This window comes from Triticum aestivum, chromosome 6A, assembly GCF_018294505.1.
Source record: "Triticum aestivum cultivar Chinese Spring chromosome 6A, IWGSC CS RefSeq v2.1, whole genome shotgun sequence".
NCBI classification, from domain to species: domain Eukaryota; kingdom Viridiplantae; phylum Streptophyta; class Magnoliopsida; order Poales; family Poaceae; genus Triticum; species Triticum aestivum.
This window is the reverse complement of record NC_057809.1, coordinates 83,566,796-83,593,173: the sequence shown is the minus strand read 5'-3', so window position 1 is coordinate 83,593,173 and position 26,378 is coordinate 83,566,796. Positions and strand designations below refer to the sequence as shown.

At 43.1% G+C, this 26,378-nt stretch overlaps 1 protein-coding gene across 1 annotated transcript; it reads left to right on the top strand.

Annotated features, from left to right (window-relative positions):
- Positions 1-1,407: 1,407 nt before the first annotated feature.
- Positions 1,408-4,401, top strand: LOC123132188 (probable protein phosphatase 2C 55). Its single transcript, XM_044551957.1, has 4 exons — positions 1,408-1,953; positions 2,722-3,043; positions 3,246-3,395; positions 3,845-4,401. The coding sequence occupies exons 1-4, from the start codon at positions 1,568-1,570 to the stop codon at positions 4,139-4,141; spliced, it is 1,155 nt and encodes a 384-aa protein (XP_044407892.1). The 5' UTR covers positions 1,408-1,567; the 3' UTR covers positions 4,142-4,401.
- Positions 4,402-26,378: the final 21,977 nt, after the last annotated feature.

Sequence of the window (26,378 nt, the reverse complement as noted above, 5' to 3'; positions counted from 1 at the left end):
TTTCGGATTGTTTACTTAACCAACTGCTAGCGCGAACGTCCCTTCCTTTATTCTCCCCGGTCCTCTTCTCTCAGCCTCACCCACACATTCAAGTTTATAAAAAAAAATCTGCCATGCGTAGGGGTGGCTTGAACTTACGACATTCTAAAGGAAGTACAAACGAGCTGACACTTGAATTGGAAGTGGATTTTGAGCACGTATGATTTAACTTGCTATATATTTTGAAGCTAAATTTTTTATGAATTTGTTTTTTCATTTGAAATTTTTGTGTGATTTTTTCTTCCTGATATTCCAAAATTTATTCATCTTTGAAAAAATAAAAATTCCTATTTCTTGCCATGTGTCCATCACTAATTCCGAAATTCGCCACATTTTGTAGAGAGCAATTTTCTAAACTTGTCATGTGCAAGTTTATAATTTTTTCCATGTGCCCATCACAATTCCCAAAAGTTGTCATGTTTTTTAGAGGATAAAATGTTCTAAACTTGCCATGTGTAATTTTAGCACAGGTAGCTTGGCAATTATATTATTTAGACCATCACAATTTTATTAATTATAGCATGGTATTTTTTGTAGTTAGCATGGCTATTTCATTATTTAAACCATGACAAGTTTTTCAATTAGACCATGGAAATTTATTAATCACACCTTGATAGTTCTATATTGTAGGTACCATGGCAATTTAATTATTGAGACCATGGTTGTTTTTTGTAGGTAGCATGGCAATTTCATTATTTAGACCATGGCAGTTTTTTCAGTTTGACCATGAATTTTTTGTTAATTAGACCTTGGTGATTTTATTGTTGGCAATTTAATTATTTTGACAATGGCATTTTTATTATGTATAGACCATGAAATTTTTTCGTTGTTCTACAACTTCTTTTTATATTGATGGATGACAATTTTCTAAAGTATAGCATGACAAATTTATAAATTAGAGTATGACAAATGTAAATATATGCTTCTCTGTCATTTCTGTAATTTTTTGTTGGTGGCAATTTGTGTTGCAAAAATCAATTAACCGAGTCTTTTGTTTGGCAATAAAGATAAAGTAGGGGAAGACCCATCAAATGGCATGTCGAGCCATTGCCCATTGAGTGTCACGCTAGTGCTTTGCTCTATGAATGAAATCATTCATTGAAACGATCCTTCGTGATCGAATGAATGTTTATTTCAACCATCTTTATGATTTGACGAGCATTAAATATTAACGTTCAAACATTTTACAGGCATCAGACGGCAAGCTTGATAATAAACTATAAAAAGGCAGACAAACAATTTTTTGCAGGACAACGGTCCAGATTTATACTGGAATCAGCCGCAACCACTGATCAATTCTACAGAGACCGCATAAGATTTTGCATCGTAAATTCTTTACAGAATGAACGCTCCTTCCCATAGCTGGTGAAAAAAAAAACCGCGTTGAAAAACTGCTGCATCCTTCTGCCCCGGCACGGCAGGGCATCTCATCCTTGTCCCTCCCTCCCCCGCACCCTAGGGTTTCCACCACCTTCGCCGGAGCGTCTCTCCGGCAGCTTATCGGGCGCAGCAGGGGCGCCGCGGCGGGATGTCCCCGGCGATCGCGCTTCGGCGCGCGGCCGCGTGGCTGCTCCGGGGAGCCGCCGGCGCCGGCGCGCCGAGGGCCGCGTCCTCCGCCGCGCTGCCGGGCATGGGCGGGGCCCTGCTGTCTCCCGCGCGCGGATTGCAGGGGAGGGACGCGGCCGGGTTCCTGGGGATCTGGGGAGGTCCCGCGGCGGGCGGCGGCGGCGGGTCCTGGTGGTTCCGGTGCGCCGCGAGCAGCGTGCCCAGGCCGGGCCTGCTGGTGGAGCAGCTGCTCGTCGGCGGCGGGCGCTCCTTCGCCACCGGTGCCGCCCCGGAAGAGGTGTCCTTCAGCCCGGCCGCCCGTGAGGTGGATGTCTCGCCGCCTGAGAAGTCCGTAGGCACCTCAGATAAGTATGTTTCCTCTTGTGTATCTAGCTGTTTAAGTATGTTTCCTCTTGTGTATCTACCCGTTTAATTTCGCAATCGGCGTATGTTAGCTTAGTGAGTACATTTTCAATTTCAAATTAGCTCAAATGAGGTTCTCACTGTTGGGGTTTTAGCAGATGCCCAGTCCATGATCATTGTCTTCTCATTGTGTGCATTATGATTCCAGTTGTTCTAAGAATACTAATTATGTCAAAACTCAACAGTTGTTACACTTTTCTGATAAAATTTGGCACTGGGGCATGGATTGGAGGTCTTGTTCATCTATCTAGATAACTAATAGTCATTGGGAATCCATGCTCATAGGTTTTTAATGGGCCATACGGAAATATGATAAGTTGGTAGAGATTGGTGAGAGAAAAAAGTCTGCTAGTGAAGAAACTCTCCTCAAAAGAAAGAAAATCAGAATAGTTGTTGTCATGTGGGGTATGTAATGTCATATACAGCCCCAAGTGGGCCACCAAGGGTGCACAGATTGCAAAAGCAGGATACAGTTGCAATTAAGGGATAGGTATCACAGTTCAATCAAATTAGGAAGTTTAGATATTTTAACTCCTGGAGATAGAGGTTGCTTCCCTCGACCACCTATGTCACGAGTCTTGACACAGAGTCATGTGCCCTGCTCGGGTGTTGTGCTTAAGCACTGCATCATGGCACTTCTCATATGCATTGCTATGATTTTTATGACTGTATATATCTGCTTAGATTATTCTAAAACATCGATCACTATTTCAGGACTATGTTAGGAGATAGGTCCTTGAAGCTTGTTTCAGGGGTATGTTATCTACCACATCCGGATAAGGAAGAAACTGGTGGTGAGGATGCACATTTTATTTGGGATGAACAGGCTATAGGCATAGCTGATGGCGTTGGTGGTTGGGCAAGCTACGGTATTGATGCAGGTCAATATGCTAGAGATATTATGTCTAATGCAGTAACCGCAATAGAAGAAGAGCCAAAAGATTCAATTGATCTTACAAGGGTACTAGAGAAGGCCCATAGTAGCACAACAGTGCCGGGTTCATCGACCGCATGTATCATTGCTTTAACAAATCAGGTTGGTTACTAATCTTGTTTATTTTTGCTGTGACATGATTACATGTTTCCTTGTCTATGGCTTTGGCATCAGTAAGAGAAGCTAAAAGTTGACCACCATTCTTTGTCGATGATATAATGCCACAAAACTGACCTGAGTGTTTAACTTGTTCAGTTCTTAGATAGTTTATCACGATTTCGGATTTGGTTGTACATTGTTTCAGGGAATACAAGCAATTAATCTTGGTGACAGTGGCTTTATAGTCATCCGAGATGGCTGCACATTGTGTAGGTCACCTGTACAACAACATGATTTCAATTTCTCCTACCAACTTCAGAGTGGCAACTCGAGTGACTTGCCTAATGCTGCACAGGTATGCTCATATACTGCTGATAACGCTTTTGTTTTTGTAGTAACCAGTGTATATGGACACAATTTGGTCGTTAACAAATATTCACGGCTTGTGGCTATTTTTTTTTAATGAAAACCATAGTTTTATGTTCTAGTAAAAGAAGCCCTTGTGCCAATGGATTATACTAGTACTCCCAGGTGAAACAAATGCATATATAATAGCCATGTAGATTAGGTATTCTATAATCCACGTGTCGCAGAATTATACTCCATTCTGTATCCATCTCTTAAAACATATGAGCACATGTAGTATAATTCTGCGACACATGGTTTGTAGAATTTTAGTCCTTGTTAATATCCATCTCTTAAAACATATGGGCACATGTATCCAGTCTAGCAATCGTCACATACTGCAAATTGTAGTCCTTGTTAATACCCATGTTGTTTTGCCTGCTGTGCCTGTATACTCAGGTCTTCAAGGTACCCGTCGCGTCTGGTGATGTAATTGTCGCTGGAACAGATGGGTTGTTCGATAACTTGTACAACAACGATATAACAGCTGTAGTGGTCCACGCAACCAGAGCTGGCCTGGATCCTCAAGTAACAGCCCAGAAGATAGCGGCACTCGCACGCCAGCGGGCACAGGACAAGAACAGGCCGACGCCGTTTTCGACCGCGGCCCAAGACGCTGGGTACCGGTACTACGGCGGGAAGCTGGACGACATCACCGTCGTGGTCTCGTACGTAACTGCCTTTGGCAACTCGTAGCAGTGGGTTAGAAGAAGACTGCTGAATATCTAGACCGAGGCGTGTGCCTCCCCTTTTTGTCCTGTAAATACCCACTACAGCCTTATGAGGCTCTGCTTTTTTTTTTCTACCAGACTTGTAAAGAAGCTGGATGATTTGTAAGTATCTCCTCTGGATGAGTACAGTAGCTGTAGAGAACCGTGGACAGTTTTTAATTATGTACTGAAAGAAGCACAGAACGGATTCAAACACGGCAAATTCAAAGCATTTTGCTTTGGTCACTAAGTGCGTACTTCAAGCGCAGATGTTTTGCGGGGATTCCTGCGGCAGTGAAGGGGAGGAACCAAAATTCTGGTGCTTCCTCCAGTTGTCTGCAAAACTGACAGGAAGACTGAAAGAGAACAAGCTGCGGCCCATGGAACACAGCTTATAACATACAAGCAATGGAGAGGCCGATTGTTTGCCAGTGTGTGTTTCAGCATCATCAACGTCTTCGATAACTAGGTAACCACCCCTGCTGTGTTCTATGCCTTTGTTTTTCACGGGAGACGAGAGTCTGAATGCACACTGCTCAGGTCTAAAATATTCATCCTGTTCCAAATTATTTAAAGTTCTAGCATTGCCCTAAGTCTATAATACGGAGTATAGTTTTTGTACTATATATATTCGATTTTGTAGATATGAGCACATATTTCTATAAACTTTGGTGAAATGTAGTTGGAGAACATGTTGCAAGTTGGCTTTAATGCATGTACTTCTCAAGCAAAAGATCATGCTGTAGAAAGCTTTTTAGAAACTTCTTCTCTTGAACCCACTTAGAGTTAAAAGAAGCATGTAACGGAGCCGAACAAATCTCATTGTTTCCAGAAGCTTTTGGTTCTCTGATGTGAGATGTTTATGTCACAGAAGACAGCCCATCATGTTATCCAAATGCATGTCCTTTTCGCTTTGCAATCAGTTGTTCGCGCCGCGCGATACAGTTCAGTCAAGAGAGTTCCCCAGTCAAATCGAATAAGCAAAATTCTGGTGCTTCGTCTTCTTCGGGTTGTCTGCGAAAACATACAGGAACCTGTAAAAGAAAGGCAAGCTGCATGCGGCCATGGAAATGGAACGCAGGTGCTGATGGTGGCTGCCTGGAGCTTTCTTGTGTTTTTCCACGGTAGACGATGTGTACAAGTTAGCTTTTAGATCTTCTAACTGAAGGAAGAACCTTTGGGACATTTCGCAAGTTTGTAAAAAGTTGGCTAATGCTTCTTCGGTGAGCATTCTGCAAGTTGATTTCCAATGTTTTCTGGACCAAAAGTCGCTATAAAACCAGCGAAACACTGACCTAATCCTGACCATGGAGTAGCGACCCCTGTCAGAAACTTCTTCTCTCCAACTGGATAGAGCGAAAGAAGCATTTACCAGAGACGAGCACGACATATCATCATCTTCATATGCTTTGAAGCAGAATACCCATGCTTTCCTCTTCCAGCTTGTCTGCAAAACCAACAGCAAGCCTGAAAAGGAAAGGCAAGCCGCGGCCATGGAACACAGCCTAGCTGATGCTGGTCACGTTACCCGGAGCTTTCTCCGTACAAACAACAAGGCAGATTTGAGGACGCACGTGTGCGTGTTTCAGCATCAACACCATCACGCATCAACGTCTTCCATAACTAGTTAACCGTCCTTTTTGTGTGTGTTTTCTATGCATCTTCTTCCTCTTTATTTTCCACGCGAGATGGGTGTACAGATCACGTGTGTTTGGATGCACTACACATGCACAAATCTTCGACGCTTAGGGCAACTCCAACGCGCGATCCCAAATGGTCCGGCCGCATCCGTTTGGAGATAAACGGACAGAAGATACGGCCCAACGCGCGAAAACAAACAGATCAATGTCCGTTTTCGGTTCGCTTTTGACCCATTCCCGGCCCAAATGTCGGCCACGCTTGCGTCGAAACGGACAGTGCGCGGACAGGCAGGACGCGCGCCCTTGTCCTGCCCTGGCCCGCCCGTCGGGGATACACCCGTCCACTTTCCCTCCACTTCGCCTAAAACCCTCCCGCACGCCCCTCCCCTCCCTCCTCCATGGCCGGCGGCCCGAGAATCCCCGCGACCAGGCCGCGGCCGCGCGCCCCGCGGCGAAGAAGAAGGCTACGAAAAAGCCGCGGCCGGAGCTCACATCGGTGGAGCTGCCAAGCTTGACGCCGAATCGACCAAGAAGAGGAACCGACGAACAAAGGTGGCGAAGAAGAAGGCCGCTGCCGACTACATCGCCGAGGCGGCCGTGGCCGCGCTGCACCAGTCCGACGTCAGCGACAAGGAGTCCATCATCACCAAGGCGCACACCCTCCTCATGTTAGGGTTGTACCGACCCCCGGCGACCATCCTCTCGGTCACTGCCATGGCCGCTGATGTGGTCACCTATTACAGGTAGGGTCAAGGAGCCATCATTTAGGACCAACATGGGGCCCATCACCATCATAGGTAGGTCCCTGGACCGTGCCAACATTCAGATGCATACATCAGGAGGATCACCCAGACGACTCTACATCACTCGGGCAACCACACGTCACTCGGCGAACGAACAACCACTCGGACGTACAGGACAGGAAGGCGTCGTGGGAGCTGCAACGGTCGAGAAATCCTAAGTCATCCACTAAATAAAGTTATAACTACCGTTACATGTAACTATTGTAGTAGATGCTCATTACCCTAGTAACTGCCTCATTTAATGGCATTTATTGCCCCGGCGGCGTGGGAGACATGGGGCTGCAGCGCACTCTATATAAGTCGCACCCCTCTCCATAGTCGGGCGTGTTCAACCTTTGTAACTATCCATCAAATCAAAGCAAGCCTCAGGGCACGAGACGTAGGGCTTTTACCTTCACCGAGTGAGGGGCCTGAACTCGTTAAACACCGAGTGTTACACCTACGCCGCAACTAGTCTCTGCCCCTTATTCATACCCCCAGTACTCATTGTCAGGATCATAACCCCGACAGTTGGCGCCCACCGTGGGGCCAGGCATCTAGCAAAATTTCATGGTGTAGGTGGATTTCTTCATCATCATCGTCATGTTAGTCGACATCGAAATCTGCTTCGGGACGATCTTCTTCATCGCCGATGACTCAGCGGGGCTACGTGAGGCCCTGCTGGATGTGGAGGCGTTGCCCATCCGTGGCGCGACGCACTTCCGTGCTTCCTCCTACGGAGTCCTTCCTCGACAACCCTTGGCTCCATACCGAGTGGTTGCCAGCCCCGCAGTTGTGCGCCGTCGCAAGCGCTCCAGGCGTTCATGGCCGCAACGCTGGATCAAGCACGCTGTCGCCACTCAGGCGGCAGTGGAACAAGTGGCGGCAATCGAGTTCGACGAGCCCGCCCTCGACCTCTCGAACAGATCACTCAGCGATTCCTCAGAGGAGTCTGAGTCTGAGAGCATCGAGTCGACCGCTGCTACCTCTTGAGCACCGCGTTGGTTTTCCCTTGAAGAGGAAAGGGTGATGCAGCAAAGTAGTGTAAGTATTTCCCTTAGTTTTTGAGAACCAAGGTATCAATCTAGTAGGAGGCTACACGCGAGTCCCTCCCACCTATACAAAACAAATAAATCCTCGCAACCAACACAATAAGGGGTTGTCAATCCCTACACGGTCACTTACGAGAGTGAGATCTGATAGATATGATAAGATAATATTTTTGGTATTTTTATGATAAAGATGCAAAGTAAAACAAAAGACAATGAAAATAGCTAAGTGTTGGAAGATTAATATGATGGAAGATAGACCCGGGGGCCATAGGTTTCACTAGTGGCTTCTCTCAAGAGCATAAGTATTTTACGGTGGGTGAACAAATTACTGTTTAGCAATTGACATAATTGAGCATAGTCACGAGAATATCTAGGTATGATCATGTATATAGGCATCACGTCCGAGACAAGTAGACCGACTCCTGCCTGCATCTACTACTATTACTCCACACATCGACCGCTATCCAGCATGCATCTAGAGTATTAAGTTCATAAGAACAGAGTAACACTTTAAGCAAGATGACATGATGTAGAGGGATAAATTCATGCAACATGATAAAAACCCCATCTTGTTATCCTCGATGGCAACAATACAATACGTGTCTTGCTGCCCCTACTATCACTGGGAAAGGACACCACAAGATTGAACCCAAAGCCAAGCACTTCTCCCATTGCAAGAAAGATCAATCTAGTAGGCCAAACCAAACTGATAATTCAAAGTGACTTGCAAAGATAACCAATCATACATAAAATAATTCACAAGATCCAAATATTGTTCATAGATAAACTTGATCATAAACCCACAATTCATCGGTCTCAACAAACACACCACAAAAGAAGATTACATCGAATAGATCTCCACGAGAGAGGGGGAGAACATTGTATTGAGATCCAAAAAGAGAGAAGAAGCCATCTAGCTAATAACTATGGACCCGTAGGTCTGAGGTAAACTACTCACACATCATCGGAGAGGCTATGGTGTTGATGTAGAAGCCCTCCGTGATCGATGCCCCCTCCGGTGGAGCTCCGGAATAGGCCGCAAGATGGGATCTCGTGGATACAGAAAGTTACGACGGTGAAATTAGGTTTTTGGCTCCGTCTCTGATCGTTTGGGGGTACGTTGATATATATAGGAGGAAGAAGTACGTTAGTGGAGCAACAGGGGGCCGACGAGGGTGGGAAGCCCGCCTGGAGGGGGGGGGGGGTAGGGCGCGCGCCCCCTACCTCGTGGCCTCCTGTTACGTGCCTTGACGTAGGGTCCAAGTCTCCTGGATCATGTTCATTCCGAAAATCACGTTCCCAAAGGCTTCATTCCGTTTGGACTCCGTTTGATATTTTTTTTCCGCGAAACTCTGAAATAGGCAAAAAACAACAATTCTGGGCTGGGCCTCCGGTTAATAGGTTAGTCCCAAAAATAATATAAAATTGAATAATAAAGCCCAATAATGTCCAAAACAGAAGATAATATAGCATGGAGCAATCAAAAATTATAGATACGTTGGAGACGTATCAAGCATCCCCAAGCTTAATTCCTGCTCGTCCTCGAGTAGGTAAATGATAAAAACAGAATTTTTTATGTGGAATGCTACTAGGCATGATTTCAATGTAATTCTTCTTAATTGTGGCATGAATATTAAGATCCAAAAGATTCAAGATAAATGTTTAATATTGACATAGAAATAATAATACTTCAAGCATACTAACTAAGCAATTATGTCTTCTCAAAATAGCATGGCCAAAGAAAGTTCATCCCTACAAAATCATATAGTTTAGCCATGCTCCATTTTCGTCACACAAGAATGCTCTCATCATGCACAACCCCGATCACAAGCCAAGCAATTGTTTCATACTTTAGTAATCTCAAACTTTATAAACCTTCACGCAATACATGAGTGTGAGCCATGGATATAGCACTATGGGTGGAATAGAGTATAATGATGGGGTTATGTGGAGAAGATAAAAAAGGAGAAAGTCTCACATCAATGAGGCTAAGCAATGAGCTATGGAGATGCCCATCGATTGATGTTAATGCAAGGAGTAGGGATTGCCATGCAACGAATGCACTAGAGCTATAAATGTATGAAAGCTCAACAAAAGAAACTAGTGGGTGTGCATCCAACTTGCTTGCTCACGAAGACCTAGGGCACTTGAGGAGGCCCATTGTTGGAATATACAAGCCAAGTTCTATAATGAAAAATTCCCACTAGTATATGAAAGTGACAAAACAAGAGACGCTCTATCATGAAGATCATGGTGCTACTTTGAAGCACAAGTGTGGAAAAAAAGGATAGTAGCATTGTCCATTTTCATTTCTTTTTTTGGCCTTTTTTTATTTGGCCTTTCTCTTTTTTATTGGGACAATGCTCTATTAAATTATGATCATCACACTTCTATTTACTTACAACTCAATGATTACAACTCGATACTAGAACAAGGTATGACTATATGAATGCCTCCGGCGGTGTACCGGGATATGCAATGAACCAAGAGTGACATGTATGAAAGAATTATGAACGGTGGCCTTGCCACAAATACTATGTCAACTACATGATCATGCTAAACAATATGACAATGATGAACGTGTCATGATAAACGGGATGGTGGAAAGTTGCATGGCAATATATCTCGGAATGGCTATGGAAATGCCATAATAGGTAGGTATGGTGGCTGTTTTGAGGAAGATATAAGGAGGTTTATGTGTGAAAGAGTGTATCGTATCACGGGGTTTGGATGCACCGGCGAAGTTTGCACCAACTCTCAATGTGAGAAAGGGCAATGCACGGTACTGAAGAGGCTAGCAATGATGTAAAGGTGAGAGTGCGTATAATCCATGGACTCAACATTAGTCATAAAGAACTCACATACTTATTGCAAAAATCTACAAGTCATCAAAAACCAAGCACTATGCTCATGCTCCTAGGGGGATAGATTGGTAGGAAAAACCATCGCTCGTCCCCGACCGCCACTCATAAGGAGGACAATCAAAGAACACCTCATGTTTCAAACTTGTTACATAACATTTACCATACATGCATGATACAGGACTTGCAAACTTCAACACAAGTATTTCTCAAATTCACAACTACTCAACTAGCACAACTTTAATATCACTACCTCCATATCTCAAAACAATCATCAAGCATCAAACTTCTCTTAGTATTCAAAACACTCATAAGAAAGTTTTTACTAATCTTGAATACCTAGCAAATTAGGATTATTTAAGCAAATTACCATGCTATTTAATACTCTCAAAATAATCTAAGTGAAGCATGAGAGATCAATAGTTTCTATAAAACAAATCCACCACCGTGCTCTAAAAGATATAAGTGAAGTACTAGAGCAAAACTATATAACTCAAAAGATATAAGTGAAGCACATAGAGTATTCTAATAATTTCTAAATCATGTGTGTATCTCTCAAAAGGTGTGTACAGCAAAGATGATTGTGGTAAAGTAAAAAGCAAAGACTCAAATCATACAAGACGCTCCAAGCAAAACACATATCATGTGGTGAATAAAAATATAGCTCCAAGTAAAGTTACCGATGGAAGTAGACGAAAGAGGGAATGCCTTCCGGGGCATCCCACGCTTTGGCTTTTTGGTGCCCTTAGATTATCTTGGGGGTGCCATGGGCATCCCCAAGCTTAGGCTCTTGCCACTCCTTGTTCCATAATCCATCAAATCCTTACCCAAAACTTGAAAACTTCACAACACAAAACTTAAAGTAGAAAATCTCGTGAGCTCCGTTAGCGAAAGAAAACAAAACACCACTTCAAGGTACTGTAATGAACTCATTCTTTATTTATATTGGTGTTAAACCTACTGTATTCCAACTTCTCTATGGTTTATAAACTATTTTACTAGCCATAGATTCATCAAAATAAGCAAACAACACACGAAAAACAGAATCTGTCAAAAACAGAACAGTCTGTAGTAATCTGTAGCTAGCGGAAGATATGGAACCTCAAAAATTCTAAAATAAATTGCTGGATGTGAGGAATTTATCTATTAATCATTTAAAAAATAATTAACTAAATATCACTTTCCAAATAAAAGTGGCGGCAGTTCTCGTGAGCGCTAAAGTTTCTGTTTTTTACAGCAAGATTAACAAGACTTTCCCCAAGTCTTCCCAACGGTTCTACTTGGCACAAACACTAATTAAACACAAAAAACACAACCAAAATAGAGGCTAGATAAATTATTTATTGAATAACAGCAAGGATAAATATTGGGTTGACTCCCAACAAACGCTTTTTTTAAAGCCTTATAGCTAGGCATAATATTTCAATGATGCTCACATGAAAGACAAGAATTGAAGCACAAAGAGAGCATCATAAAATACGTGACAAACACATCTAAGTCTAACATACTTCCTATGCATAGGCATATTATAGGCAAACAAATTATCAAGGCAAGCAAAAACTAGCATATGCAAGGAAGCGGAAAGAAACAATAGCAATCTCAACATAACGAGAGGTAGTTTAGTAACATGAAAATTTCTACCACCATATTTTCCTCTCTCATAATAATTACATGTAGGATCATAAGAAAATTCAACAAAATAGCTATCACATAAAATATTTTCAACATGATCCACATGCATGCAAAGTTGACACTCTTCCAAAATAGTGGGATTAACATTAACTAAAGTCATGACCTCTCCAAACCCACCTTTATCAAAGATTTCATAGGATTGAACATTTTCCAAATATGTGGGATCTAAAGTTGAAACTATTCCAAACCCACTTTCAATAATATTTCAAACACTATTATCAATCTCATATTCATCATGGGGCTTAAATAAATTTTCAAGATCATAAGAAGAATCACCCCAATCATGATCATTGCAACAAGTAGAGGACATAACAAAACTAGCATCCCCAAGCTTAGGATTTTGCATATTATTAGCGCAATTTACATAAATAGAATTTATAATAAAATCATTGCAATCATGCTTTTTATTCAAAGATCTATCGTGAGTCGCTTCATAAAGTAATTCATCACACTTTTTAGATTCACGAATTTCAAGCAAAACCTCATAAAGATAATCTAGTGCACAAAACTCACTAGCAATTGGTTCATCATAATTGGATATCTTAAAAAGATTAGCAAGTGGATGAGGATCCATAAATCTTAGGTTCTCTGTTTAGTAATAAATAAACAACTATTCCAACCATACGAGCAAACAAGAAACAGGCAAAAAGGGCAAATAGAGAAAGAGAGGGAGGACGGAGAGAGAGAGAGGGCGAATAAAAAGGCAAGGGTGAAGTGGGGGAGAGGAAAACGAGAGGAAAATGGCAAATAATGTAATGCGGGATATAAGGGTTTGTGATGGGTACTTGGTATGTTGACTTTTGCGTGGACCTCCCCAGCAACGGCGCGAGAAATCCTTCTTGCTACCTCTTGAGCACTGCGTTGGTTTTCCCTTGAAGAGGAAAGGGTGATGCAGCAAATGTTGAGGAACATAGTAATTTCAAAATTTTTCCTACGCACACGCAAGATCATGGTGATGCATAGCAATGAGAGGGGAGAGTGTAATCTACGTACCCTCGTAGACCGACAATGGAAGCGTTATGACAACGCGGTTGATGTAGTCGTACGTCTTCACGGCCCGACCGATCAAGCACCGAAACTATGGCACCTTCGAGTTCTAGCACACGTTCAGCTCGATGACGATCCCCGGACTCCGATCCAGCAAAGTGTCGGGGAAGAGTTCCGTCAGCACGACGGCGTGGTGACGATCTTGATGTTCTACTGTCGCAGGGCTTCGCCTAAGCACCACTACAATATTATCGAGGACTATGGTGGAGGGGGGCACTGCACACGGCTAAGAGAATGATCTTGAAGATCAACTTGTGTGTCTAGAGGTGCCCCCTGCCCCCATATATAAAGGAACAAGGGGGGGGGGGGGGGGAGGCCGGCCGGCCCTATGGCGCACCAAGGAGGAGGAGTCGTCCTCCTAGTAGGAGTAGGACTCCCCTCTTTCCTACTCCTACTAGGAGGGGGAAAGGAAGGGGGAGAGGGAGAAGGAAAGGGGGGCGCCGCCCCCCCTCTCCTACTCCAATTCGGACCAGAGGGGGAGGGGACGCGCGGCCCACCCTGGCCGCCCCTCTCTCTCTCCACTATGGCCCATAAGGCCCATTACTTCTCTGGGGGGGGGGAGGTTCCGGTAACCCTCCGGCACTTTGGTTTTCTCCGAAATCACCCGGAACACTTCCGGTGTCCGAATATAGCCGTCCAATATATCAATCTTTATGTCTCAATCATTTCGAGACTCCTCGTCATGTCCGTGATCACATCCGGGCTCCGAACAAACTTCGGTACATCAAAATATATAAACTCATAATAAAACTGTTAGCGTAACATTAAGCGTGCGGACTCTACGGGTTCGAGAACAATGTAGACATGACCGAGACATGTCTTCGGTCAATAAAAAATAGTGGAACCTGGATGCTCATATTGGCTCCCACATATTCTACGAAGATCTTTTATCGGTCAGACCGCATAACAACATACTTTGTTCCCTTTGTCATCGGTATGTTACTTGCCCGAGATTCGATCGTCGGTATCTCAATATCTAGTTCAATCTCGTTACCGGCAAGTCTCTTTACTCGTTTCGTAATACATCATCTCGCAACTAACTCATTAGTTGCAATGCTTGCAAGGCTTATGTGATGTGCATTACCGAGAGGGCCTAGAGATACCTCTCCGACAATCGGAGTGACAAATCCTAATCTCGAAATACGCCAACCCAACATGTACCTTTGGAGACACCTGTAGAGCTCCTTTATAATCACCCAGTTACGTTGTGACGTTTGGTAGCACACAAAGTGTTCCTCCGGCAAACGGGAGTTGCATAATCTCATAGTCATAGGAACATGTATAAGTCATGAAGAAAGCAATAGCAACATACTAAACGATCGGGTGCTAAGCTAATGGAATGGGTCATGTCAATCACATCATTCTCCTAATGATGTGATCCCGTTTAATCAAATGACAACACATGTCTATGGTTAGGAAACATAACCATCTTTGATTAACGAGCTAGTCAAGTAGAGGCACACTAGTGACGTTTAGTTTGTCTATGTATTCACACAAGTATTATGTTTCTGGTTAATACAATTCTAGCATGAATAATAAACATTTATCATGATATAAGGAAATAAATAATAACTTTATTATTGCCTCTAGGGCATATTTCCTTCAGTCTCCCACTTGCACTAGAGTCAATAGATTACACAGTAATGATCCTAACACCCATGGAGCTTTGGTGCTGATCATGTTTTGCTCGTGGAAGAGGCTTAGTCAACGGGTCTGCTACATTCAGATCCGTATGTATCTTGAAAATCTCTATGTCTCCCACCTGGACTAGATCCCGGATGGAATTGAAGCGTCTCTTGATGTGATTGGTTCTCTTGTGAAATCTGGATTCCTTTGCCAAGGCAATTGCACCAGTATTGTCACAAAAGATTTTCATTGGACCCGATGCACTAGGTATGATACCTAGATCGGGTATGAACTCCTTCATCCAGACTCCTTCGTTTGCTGCTTCCAAAGCAGCTATGTACTCCGCTTCACATGTAGATCCCGCCATAACGCTTTGTTTAGAACTGCACCAACTGACAGCTCCACCGTTTAATGTAAACACATATCCGGTTTGCGATTTAGAATCGTCCGGATCAGTGTCAAAGCTTGCATCAACGTAACCATTTACGATGAGCTCTTTGTCACCTCCATATAGGAGAAACACATCCTTAGTCCTTTTCAGGTATTTCAGGATGTTCTTGACCGCTGTCCAGTGATCCACTCCTGGATTACTTTGGTACTTCCCTGCTAGACTTATAGCAAGACACACATCAGGTCTGGTACATAGCATTGCATACATGATAGAGCCTATGGCTGAAGCATAGGGAACATCTTTCCTTTTCTCTCTATCTTCTGCAGTGGTCGGGCATTGAGTCTTACTCAATTTCACACCTTGTAACACACGCAAGAATCCTTTCTTTGCTTGATCCATTTTTAACTTCTTAAAAACTTTTTCAAGGTATGTGCTTTGTGAAAGTCCAATTAAGCGTCTTAATCTATCTCTATAGATCTTAATGCCCAATATGTAAGTAGCTTCACCGAGGTCTTTCATTGAAAAACTCTTATTCAAGTATCCCTTTATGCTATCCAGGAATTCTATATCATTTCCGATTAGTAAGATGTCATGCACATATAATATCAAAAATGCTACAGAGCTCCCACTCACTTTCTTGTAAATACAGGCTTCTCCAAAAGTTTGTACAAACCCAAATGCTTTGATCACATTATCAAATTGTTTATTCCAACTCCGAGAGGCTTGCACCAGTCCATAAATGGATCACTAGAGCTTGCACACTTTGTTAGCTCCCTTTGGATCGACAAAACCTTCCGGCTGCATCATCTACAACTCTTCTTCCAGAAATCCATTCAGGAATGCAGTTTTGACATCCATCTGCCAAATTTCATAATCATAAAATGCGGCAATTGCTAACATGATTCGGACAGACTTAAGCATCGCTACGGGTGAGAAGGTCTCATCGTAGTCAATCCCTTGAACTTGTCGAAAACCTTTTGCGACAAGTCAAGCTTTGTAGACAGTAACATTACCGTCAACGTCAGTCTTCTTCTTGAAGATCCATTTATTCTCAATTGCTTGCCGATCATTGGGCACGTCAACCAAAGTCCACACTTTGTTCTCATACATGGATCCCATCTCAGATTTCATGGCTTCAAGCCATTTTGCGGAATCTGGGCTCACCATCGCTTCTTCATAGTTCGTAGGTTCATCATGATCTAGTAGCATGACTTCCAGAACAGGATTACCGTACCACTCTGGGGCGGATCTTACTCTAGTTGATCTACGAGGTTCAGTAGTATCTTGTTCTGAAGTTTCATGATCATCATCATTAGCTTCCTCACTAATTGGTGTAGGTGTCATAGAAACCGGTTTCTGTGATGTACTACTTTCCAATAAGGGAGCAGGTACAGTTACCTCATCAAGTTCTACTTTCCTTCCACTCACTTCTTTCGAGAGAAACTCCTTCTCTAGAAAGTTTCCAAATTTAGCAACAAAAGTCTTGCCTTCGGATCTGTGATAGAAGGTGTATCCAATAGTTTCCTGTGGATATCCTATGAAGACACATTTCTCCGATTTGGGTTCGAGCTTATTAGGTTGAAGCTTTTTCACATAAGCATCGCAGCCCCAAACTTTCAGAAACGACAACTTTGGTTTCTTGCCAAACCACAGTTCATAAGGCGTTGTCTCAACGGATTTTGATGGTGCCCTATTTAACGTGAATGCGGCCGTCTCTAAAGCATAACCCCAAAATGATAGCGGTAAATCAGTAAGAGACATCATAGATCGCACCATATCTAGTAAAGTACGATTATGACGTTCGGACACACCATTACGCTGTGGTGTTCTGGGTGGCGTGAGTTGCGAAACTATTCCGCATTGTTTCAAATGTACACCAAACTCGTAACTCAAATATTCTCCTCCACGATCAGATCGTAGGAATTTTATTTTCTTGTTACGATGATTTTCAACTTCACTCTGAAATTCTTTGAACTTTTCAAATGTTTCAGACTTATGTTTCAATAATTAGATATACCCATATCTGCTTAAGTCATCTGTGAAGGTGAGAAAATAACGATATCCGCCACGAGCCTCAACATTCATCGGACCACATACATCTGTATGTATGATTTCCAACAAATCTGTTGCTCTCTCCATAGTACCGGAGAACGGTGTTTTGGTCATCTTGCCCATAAGGCACGGTTCGCAAGTACCAAGTGATTCATAATCAAGTGGTTCCAAAAGTCCATCAGTATGGAGTTTCTTCATGCACTTTACACCGATATGACCTAAACGGCAGTGCCACAAATAAGTTGCACTATCATTATCAACTCTGCATCTTTTGGCTTCAACATTATGAATATGTGTGTCACTACTATAGAGATTTAATAAGAATAGACCACTCTTCAAGGGTGCATGACCATAAAAGATATTACTCATATAAATAGAACAACCATTATTCTCTGATTTAAATGAATAACCGTCTCGCATCAAACAAGATCCAGATATAATGTTCATGCTCAACGCTGGAACCAAATAACAATTATTTAGGTCTAATACTAATCCCAAAGGTAGATGTAGAGGTAGCGTGCCGACCGCGATCACATCGACTTTGGAACCATTTCCCACGCGCATCGTCACCTCGTCCTTAGCCAATCTTCGCTTAATCCGTACTCCCTGTTTCGAGTTGCAAATATTAGCAACAGAACCAGTATCAAATACCCAGGTGCTACTGCGAGCATTAGTAAGGTACACATCAATAACATGTATATCATATATACCTTTGTTCACCTTGCCATCCTTCTTATCCTCCAAATACTTGGGACAATTCCGCTTCCAGTGACCGGTCTGCTTGCAGTAGAAGCACTCAGTTTCAGGCTTAGGTCCAGATTTGGGTTTCTTCTCCTGAGCAGCAACTTGCTTGCTGTTCTTTTTGAAGTTCCCCTTCTTCTTTCCTTTGCCTTTTTTCTTGAAACTAGTGGTCTTGTTTACCATCAACACTTGATGCTCCTTCTTGATTTCTACCTCCGTAGCTTTCAGCATTGCGAAGAGCTCGGGAATTGTCCTATTCATCCCTTGCATATTATAGTTCATCACGAAGCTCTTGTAGCTAGGTGGAAGTGATTGGAGAATTCTGTCAATAACGCAATCATCTGGAAGATTAACTCCCAATTGAATCAAGTGATTATTATACCCATACATTTTGAGTATATGCTCACTGACAGAACTGTTCTCCTCCATCTTGCAACTATAGAACTTATTGGAGACTTCATATCTCTCAATCCGGGCATTTGCTTGAAATATTAACTTCAACTCCTGGAACATCTCATATGCTCCATGACGTTCAAAATGTCGTTGAAGTCCCGATTCTAAGCCGTAAAGCATGGCAGACTGAACTATCGAGTAGTCATCAGCTTTGCTCTGCCAGACGCTCATAACATCTGGTGTTGCTCCAGCAGTAGGCCTGGCACCCAGCGGTGCTTCTAGGACGTAATTCTTCTGTGCAGCAATGAGGATAATCCTCAAGTTACGGACCCAGTCCGTGTAATTGCTACCATCATCTTTCAACTTTGCTTTCTCAAGGAACGCATTAAAATTCAACGGCACAACAACACGGGCCATCTATCTACAATCAAACATAAACAAGCAAGATACTATCAGGTACTAAGTTCATAATAAATTTAAGTTCAATTAATCATATTACTAAAGAACTCCCACTTAGATAGACATCCCTCTAATCCTCTAAGTGATCACGTGATCCAAATCAACTAAACCATGTCCGATCATCACGTGAGATGGAGTAGTTTCATTGGTGAACATCACTATGTTGATCATATCTACTGTATGATTCACGCTCGACCTTTCGGTCTCCGTGTTCCGAGGCCATATCTGTATATGCTTGGCTCGTCAAGTATAACCTGAGTATTCCGCGTGTGCAACTGTTTTGCACCCATTGTATTTGAACGTAGAGCCTATCACACCCGATCATCACGCGGTGTCTCAGCACAAAGAACTTTCACAATGGTGCATACTCAGGGAGAACACTTCTTGATAATTAGCGAGAGATCATCTTAAAATGCTACCGTCAATCAAAGCAAGATAAGATGCATAAAAGATAAACATCACATGCAATCAATATAAGTGATATGATATGGCCATCATCATCTTGTGCTTGTGATCTCCATCTTCGAACCATCGTCACCGGCGCGACAACTTGATCATCATCGTAGCATCGTTGTCGTCTCGCCAATCTTATGCTTCCATGACTATCGCTACCGCTTAGTGATAAAGTAAAGCATTACAGCGCAATTGCATTGCATATAATAAAGCGACAACCATATGGCTCCTGCCATTTGCCGATAACTCGGTTACAAAACATGATCATCTCATACAATAAAATTTGGCATCATGTCTTGACCATATCACATCACAACATGCCCTGCAAAAACAAGTTAGACGTCCTCTACTTTGTTTGTTGCAAGTTTTACGTGGCTGCTACAGGCTTAAGAAAGAATCAATCTTACCTACGCATCAAAACCACAACGATAGTTTGTCAAGTTGGTGATGTTTTAACCTTCGCAAGGACCGGGCGTAGCCACACTCGGTTCAACTAAAGTTGGAGAAACTGACACCCGCCAGCCACCTGTGTGCAAAGCACATCGGTAGAACCAGTCTCGCGTAAGCGTACGCGTAATGTCGGTCCGGGCTGCTTCATCCAACAATACCGCCGAACCAAAGTATGACATGCTGGTAAGCAGTATGACTTATATCGCCCACAACTCACTTGTGTTCTACTCGTGCATATAACATCGACACATAAAACCTAGGCTCGGATGCCACTGTTGAGGAACATAGTAATTTCAAAAAAATTCCTACGCACACGCAAGATCATGGTGATGCATAGCCATGAGAGGGGAGAGTATAATCTACGTACCCTCATAGACCGACAGCGGAAGCGTTATGACAACGCGGTTGATGTGGTCATACGTCTTCACGGCCTGACCGATCAAGCACCGAAACTACGGCACCTCCGAGTTCTAGCACACGTTCAGCTCGATGATGATCCCCGGACTCTGATCCAGCAAAGTTTTGGGGAAGAGTTCTGTCAGCATGATGGCATGGTGACGATCTTGATGTTCTACTATCGCAGGGCTTCGCCTAAGCACCACTACAATATTATCGAGGACTATGGTGGAGGGGGGCACCGCACACGGCTAAGAGAACGATCTTGAAGATCAACTTGTGTGTCTAGAGGTGCCCCCTGCCCCCGTATATAAAGGAGCAAGGGGGGGGGGGGGAGGCCGGCCGGCCCTATGGCGCGCCAAGGAGGAGGAGTCCTCCTCCTAGTAGGAGTAGGACTCCCCTCTTTCCTACTCCTACTAGGAGGAGGAAAGGAAGGGGGAGAGGGAGAAGGAAAGGGGGGCGCCGCTCCCCCTCTCCTAGTCCAATTCGGACCAGAGGGGGAGGGGGCATGCGGCCCACCCTGGCCGCCCCTCTCTCTCTCCACTAGGGCCCATAAGGCCCATTACTTCTCCCGGGGGGGGGGGGGGTTCCGGTAACCCTCCGGCACTCCGGTTTTCTCCGAAATCACCCGGAACACTTCCGGTGTCCGAATATAGCCGTCCAATATATCAATATTTATGTCTCGATCATTTTGAGACTACTCGTCATGTCCGTGATCACATCCGGGACTCTGAACAAACTTCGGTACATCAAAATATATAAACTCATAATAAAACTATCATCGTAACGTTTAGCGTGCGGACCCTACGGGTTCGAGAACAATGTAGACATGACCGAGACATGTCTCCGGCCAATAAACAATAGCAGAACCTGGATGCTCATATTGGCTCCCACATATTCTACGAATATCTTTTATCGGTCAGACTGCATAACAACAGTTTGTTCCCTTTGTCATCGGTATGTTACTTACCCGAGATTCGATCGTCGGTATCTCAATACCTAGTTCAATCTCGTTACCGGCAAGTCTCTTTACTAGTTTTGTAATACATCATCTCGCAACTAACTCATTAGTTGCAATGCTTGCAAGGCTTATGTGATGTGCATTACCGAGAGGGCCCAGAGATACCTCTCCGACAATCGGAGTGACAAATCCTAATCTCGAAATACACCAACCCAACATGTACCTTTGGAGACACCTGTAGAGATCCTTTATAATCACCCAGTTACGTTGTGACGTTTGGTAGCACACAAAGTGTTCCTCCGGCAAACGGGAGTTGCATAATCTCATAGTCATAGGAACATGTATAAGTCATGAAGAAAGCAATAGCAACATACTAAACGATCGGGTGCTAAGCTAATGGAATGGGTCATGTCAATCACATCATTCTCCTAATGATGTGATCCCGTTTAATCAAATGACAACACATGTCTATGGTTAGGAAACATAACCATCTTTGATTAACGAGCTAGTCAAGTAGAGGCACACTAGTGACGTTTAGTTTGTCTATGTATTCACACAAGTATTATGTTTCCGGTTAATACAATTCTAGCATGAATAATAAACATTTATCATGATATAAGGAAATAAATAATAACTTTATTATTGCCTCTAGGGCATATTTCCTTCAGCAAAGTAGCGTAAGTATTTCCCTCAGTTTTTGAGAACCAAGGTATCAATCCAGTAGGAGGCTACGCGCGAGTCCCTCGCACCTACACAAAACAAATAAATCCTCACAACCAACGCGATAAGGGATTGTCAATCCCTACACGGGCACTTACGAGAGTGAGATCTGATAGATATGCTAAGATAATATTTTTGGTATTTTTATGATAAAGATGCAAAGTAAAATAAAAGGCAATGAAAATAGCTAAGTGTTGGAAGATTAATATGATGGAAGATAGACCCGGGGGCCATAGGTTTCACTAGTGGCTTCTCTCAAGAGCATAAGTATTTTACGGTGGGTGAACAAATTACTGTTGAGCAATTGACAGAATTGAGCATATTTATGAGAATATCTAGGTATGATCATGTATATAGGCATCACGTCCGAGACAAGTAGACCGACTCCTGCCTGCATCTACCACTATTACTCCACACATCGACCGCTATCCAGCATGCATCTAGAGTATTAAGTTCATAAGAACATAGTAACGCTTTAAGCAAGATGACATGATGTAGAGGGATAAATTCATGCAACATGATAAAAACCCCATCTTGTTATCCTCGATGGCAACAATACAATACGTGCCTTGCTGCCCCTACTGTCACTGGGAAAGGACACCGCAAGATTGAACCCAAAGCTAAGCACTTCTCCCATTGCAAGAAAGATCAATCTAGTAGGCCAAACCAAACTGATAATTCGAAGAGACTTGCAAAGATAACCAATCGTACATAAAAGAATTCACAAGATCCAAATATTGTTCATAGATAAACTTGATCATAAACCCACAATTCATCGGTCTCAACAAACACACCGCAAAAGAAGATTACATCGAATAGATCTCCTTGAGAGAGGGGGAGAACATTGTATTGAGATCCAAAAAGAGAGAAGAAGCCATCTAGCGAATAACTATGGACCCGTAGGTCTGAGGTAAACTACTCACACATCATCGGAGAGGCTATGGTGTTGATGTAGAAGCCCTCCGTGATCGATGCTCCCTCCGGCGGAGCTCCGGAACAGGCCCCAAGATGGGATCTCATGGATACAAAAAGTTATGGCGGTGGAATTAGGTTTTTGGCTCCGTCTTTGATCGTTTGGGGGTACGTAGGTATATATAGGAGGAAGGAGTATGTCGGTGGAGCAACAGGGGGCCCACGAGGGTGGAGGGAGCACCTGGGGGTGGGGGGTAGGTGCACCCCCTACCTCATGGCTTCCTTGTTGGTTGCTTGACGTAGGGTCCAAGTCTCCTGGATCATGTTCGTTCCGAAAATCACGTTCCCGAAGGTTTCATTCCGTTTGGACTCCATTTGATATTCTTTTTCTGCGAAACTCTGAAATAGGCAAAAAACAACAATTCTGGGCTGGGCCTCCGGTTAATAGGTTAGTCCCAAAAATAATATAAAAGTGAATAACAAAGCCCAATAATGTCCAAAACAGAAGATAATATAGCATGGAGCAATCAAAAATTATAGATACGTTGGAGACGTATCAACCGCCGAGATTCTTATGGCAGATAACTCCGAGCACCGCGTGTCCCCAAGCTACAAGGAGCCCAAAGACGACCGCGCGGGTGCATCCCACGTTAACACCAATGACGGCTTCCCGGGACACGAGCCGTATGTGCCTTAGGCTCTCACTCGGCAGTAGCGAGACGAGCTCCGTTGTCGGAACGACCAGCTCCTGAACACTCCCATCACCGGAACGACTCCTGAGGCGTTAGCCATGGGGTTGACTCGCCTGGCTACTTTGTCCAAGCGTGATCGCCTCGAACGGCTTCAGAGGGAGCTGGACGAACGCGAATGTCATCAACCCAGCTCCAGTCGGCAGAAGCGTCGACTCTACTCGAGTGACCAACCACGTAAGTATCAAGTCCTTAGTACTCTGTTGCAAAATCTAGCGGCCACCACTCGAATCACGGATTCCATTCAACCCTCTGGCTCTTCGGCCGGAGAAGGGATTCGTCAGATCCAGGCGCTCCTCAAGACAACACTATCGTAGAATGTGGCGGTGTCTCAGTCTAGAGACCAGATCCATAGCGCATCTATGCGTGCGGAGACCGTCCAATCGACTCGTAGCCTCCTCGGCTCGGGCAGGCGCCAAGACACTTCTTCCTCCAGAGACTGTCACAAAGATCGGAGACATGATTAAGTTGCGTCGCCCTAGCGTAACAACGACTACGATCATGCACTAATGCCTCCACCACGAGATGTCGCATACGGGTGCCAGCCCTACGACGATAGACGAACGCACGACGACGACCACAGGCCGAGTCCTACTCGTCCGTTGAGGGACACTGGAGACCCGTTGTTCAACGCGAGATCCGTTCTCGCTCAAAACCTCGTCGACAAAGGCTGGGCCTTGCAAGAGGGCCAAGATCACGACGTGCCGAGTGGTTCCGTACCATCAGGCCTCGAATGATTCAGCCGTTACATACGAGCGGCTGAGATTCCCAACAACTTCAGGTTGGCCATAGTTCTCTTTCTTTACCATGTTTCTAGTAACAAAATCTCTTTTATCATACCTTTTATTCTTAGCTTGTGGGTTATCAAGATCAACAGGTGGTTCTATCTCAACATCATTATCTGGTTCTTTTTCATTGTTTGGTTGAGAGTCTTCATGAACCTCATCATTAACTTTTTCATTATCATTAGGTGAGTGCTTATTACCAGATTGAGTTTCAGCATCAGAGATAGAAATTCATTATCATTATCAGGAGGTTTCTCTATTTTAGGTTCACTGGAGGCATGCAAAGTCCTAACATTTTTCTTTTTCCTTTTCTTCCTAGAAGGACTAGGTGCACTAGTGTTAGATATTTGTGAATCTTGTTCAATTCTTTTAGGGTGTCCCTTAGGATAAAGTGGTTCCTGAGTCATTTTACCTCCTGTAGTTGCAACTCTAACAACAAAGTCATGCATATTATGATTCATTTCATCAAGCAATTCTGTTTGAGATTTAGCAACTTGTTCTAACTGAGTATGAACCATAGAAGCATGTTTTCCAACACCTCTAACATCATTTGATATTCTAAATAACAAGTCACTCAAGCGAGCAATCATATCAGAATTATATTTCAATTGTTTCGTAACATTTGCATTGAAGTGATCTTGTTTCCTAATGTAGTTTTCAAACTCATAAAGGCATTGACTAGGATGCATATTGTGAGGATTATCATTATCATTAAACTTCATAAGAGAATTTACCTCTACCACCTTAGGAATTGGTGGTGTATTAAGCCCATGTATTTCTTCAATAGGAGGTAAATTTTTAACATCCTCAGCTTTAATACCTTTTTCCTTCATAGATTTCTTTGCCTCTTTCATATCTTTGGGACTGAGATATAATATACCCCTCTTCTTCGGAGTGGGTTTAGGTGGTTGTTCAGGAATAGTCCAATCATCATAATTTTTCAATATGTTATTCAATAATTCTTCAGCTTGTCCAACAATTCGTTCCCTGAAAACACAACCAGCACAACTATCTAGGAAGTCCCTAGAAGCATTGGTTAGTCCATTATAGAAGATATCAAGTATTTCATTTTTCTTAAGAGGATGATCAGGCAAAGCATTAAGTAACTGGCAAAGACTCCCCCAATCTTGTGGGAGACTCTCTTCTTTAGTTTGCACAAAGTTAAATATTTCCTATAAGGCAGCTTGTTTCATATGAGTAGGAAAATATTTTTCAGAGAAGTAATAAGTCATATCCTGGGGACTACACACACAACCAGGAGCAAGAGTATTGTACCAAGCTTTAGCATCACCCTTTAATGAGAAACGAAATAATATGAGGATAAAGTAATAGCGAGTTTTCTCATCATGAGTAAAAAGGGTGGCTATGTCATTCAACTTAGTAAGATGTGCCACAACAGTTTCAGTTTCATAACCATGGAAAGGATCAGATTCAACCAGAGTAATTAGCTCTGGGTCGACAGAGAATTCATAATCCTTATCATCAATAAAGATAGGTGAAGTAGCAAACTTAGGATCACATTTCATACTAGCATTCAGAGATTTTTCTTTATACTTGTGTAATAATTTCTCTAGATCATCTCTATCATTGCAAGCAAGAATATCTCTAATTGTTTCTTCACTCATAACATAACCTTCCGGTGCCTTAGGAAATTCATATCTAGGAGGGCTAGTTTTAGCAGGAGTTTTAGGAGATTTAGTTTCAAGCTCATCATCAGATTTAACAACATCATGTTGTATAACTCTAGCAATTTGTTTATCAAGAAATTCACCATGTGGCACATCATCATTATCAAGTAAGGTACTAGCATCATCATAAGCATCATTCATAGTAGACGTAGCATCATCTATATCTTGCGACATATCAGAATTAATAACATGTGGTGGTGTTGCAAGTTTACTTATAACAAAAGGTGAATCTAAAGAAGAACTGGATGGCAGTTCCTTACCTCCCCTCGTCTTTGAGGGAAATATCTTAGTCTCAGCATCCTTCAGATTCTTCATAGTGATAATATGATAATAATCCGAAGTAACTCAACAAATATAGCTATGCTCCCCGGCA

Bases quoted from the DNA above. Each gene is read 5' to 3' on its own strand.
- LOC123132188 (XM_044551957.1), top strand. From the start codon at position 1,568: ATGTCCCCGGCGATCGCGCTTCGGCGCGCGGCCGCGTGGCTGCTCCGG. The intron at 1,954-2,721 runs GTATGTTTCCTC...TCACTATTTCAG, and splicing joins TCCGTAGGCACCTCAGATAA to GACTATGTTAGGAGATAGGT. The intron at 3,396-3,844 runs GTATGCTCATAT...CTGTATACTCAG, and splicing joins ACTTGCCTAATGCTGCACAG to GTCTTCAAGGTACCCGTCGC.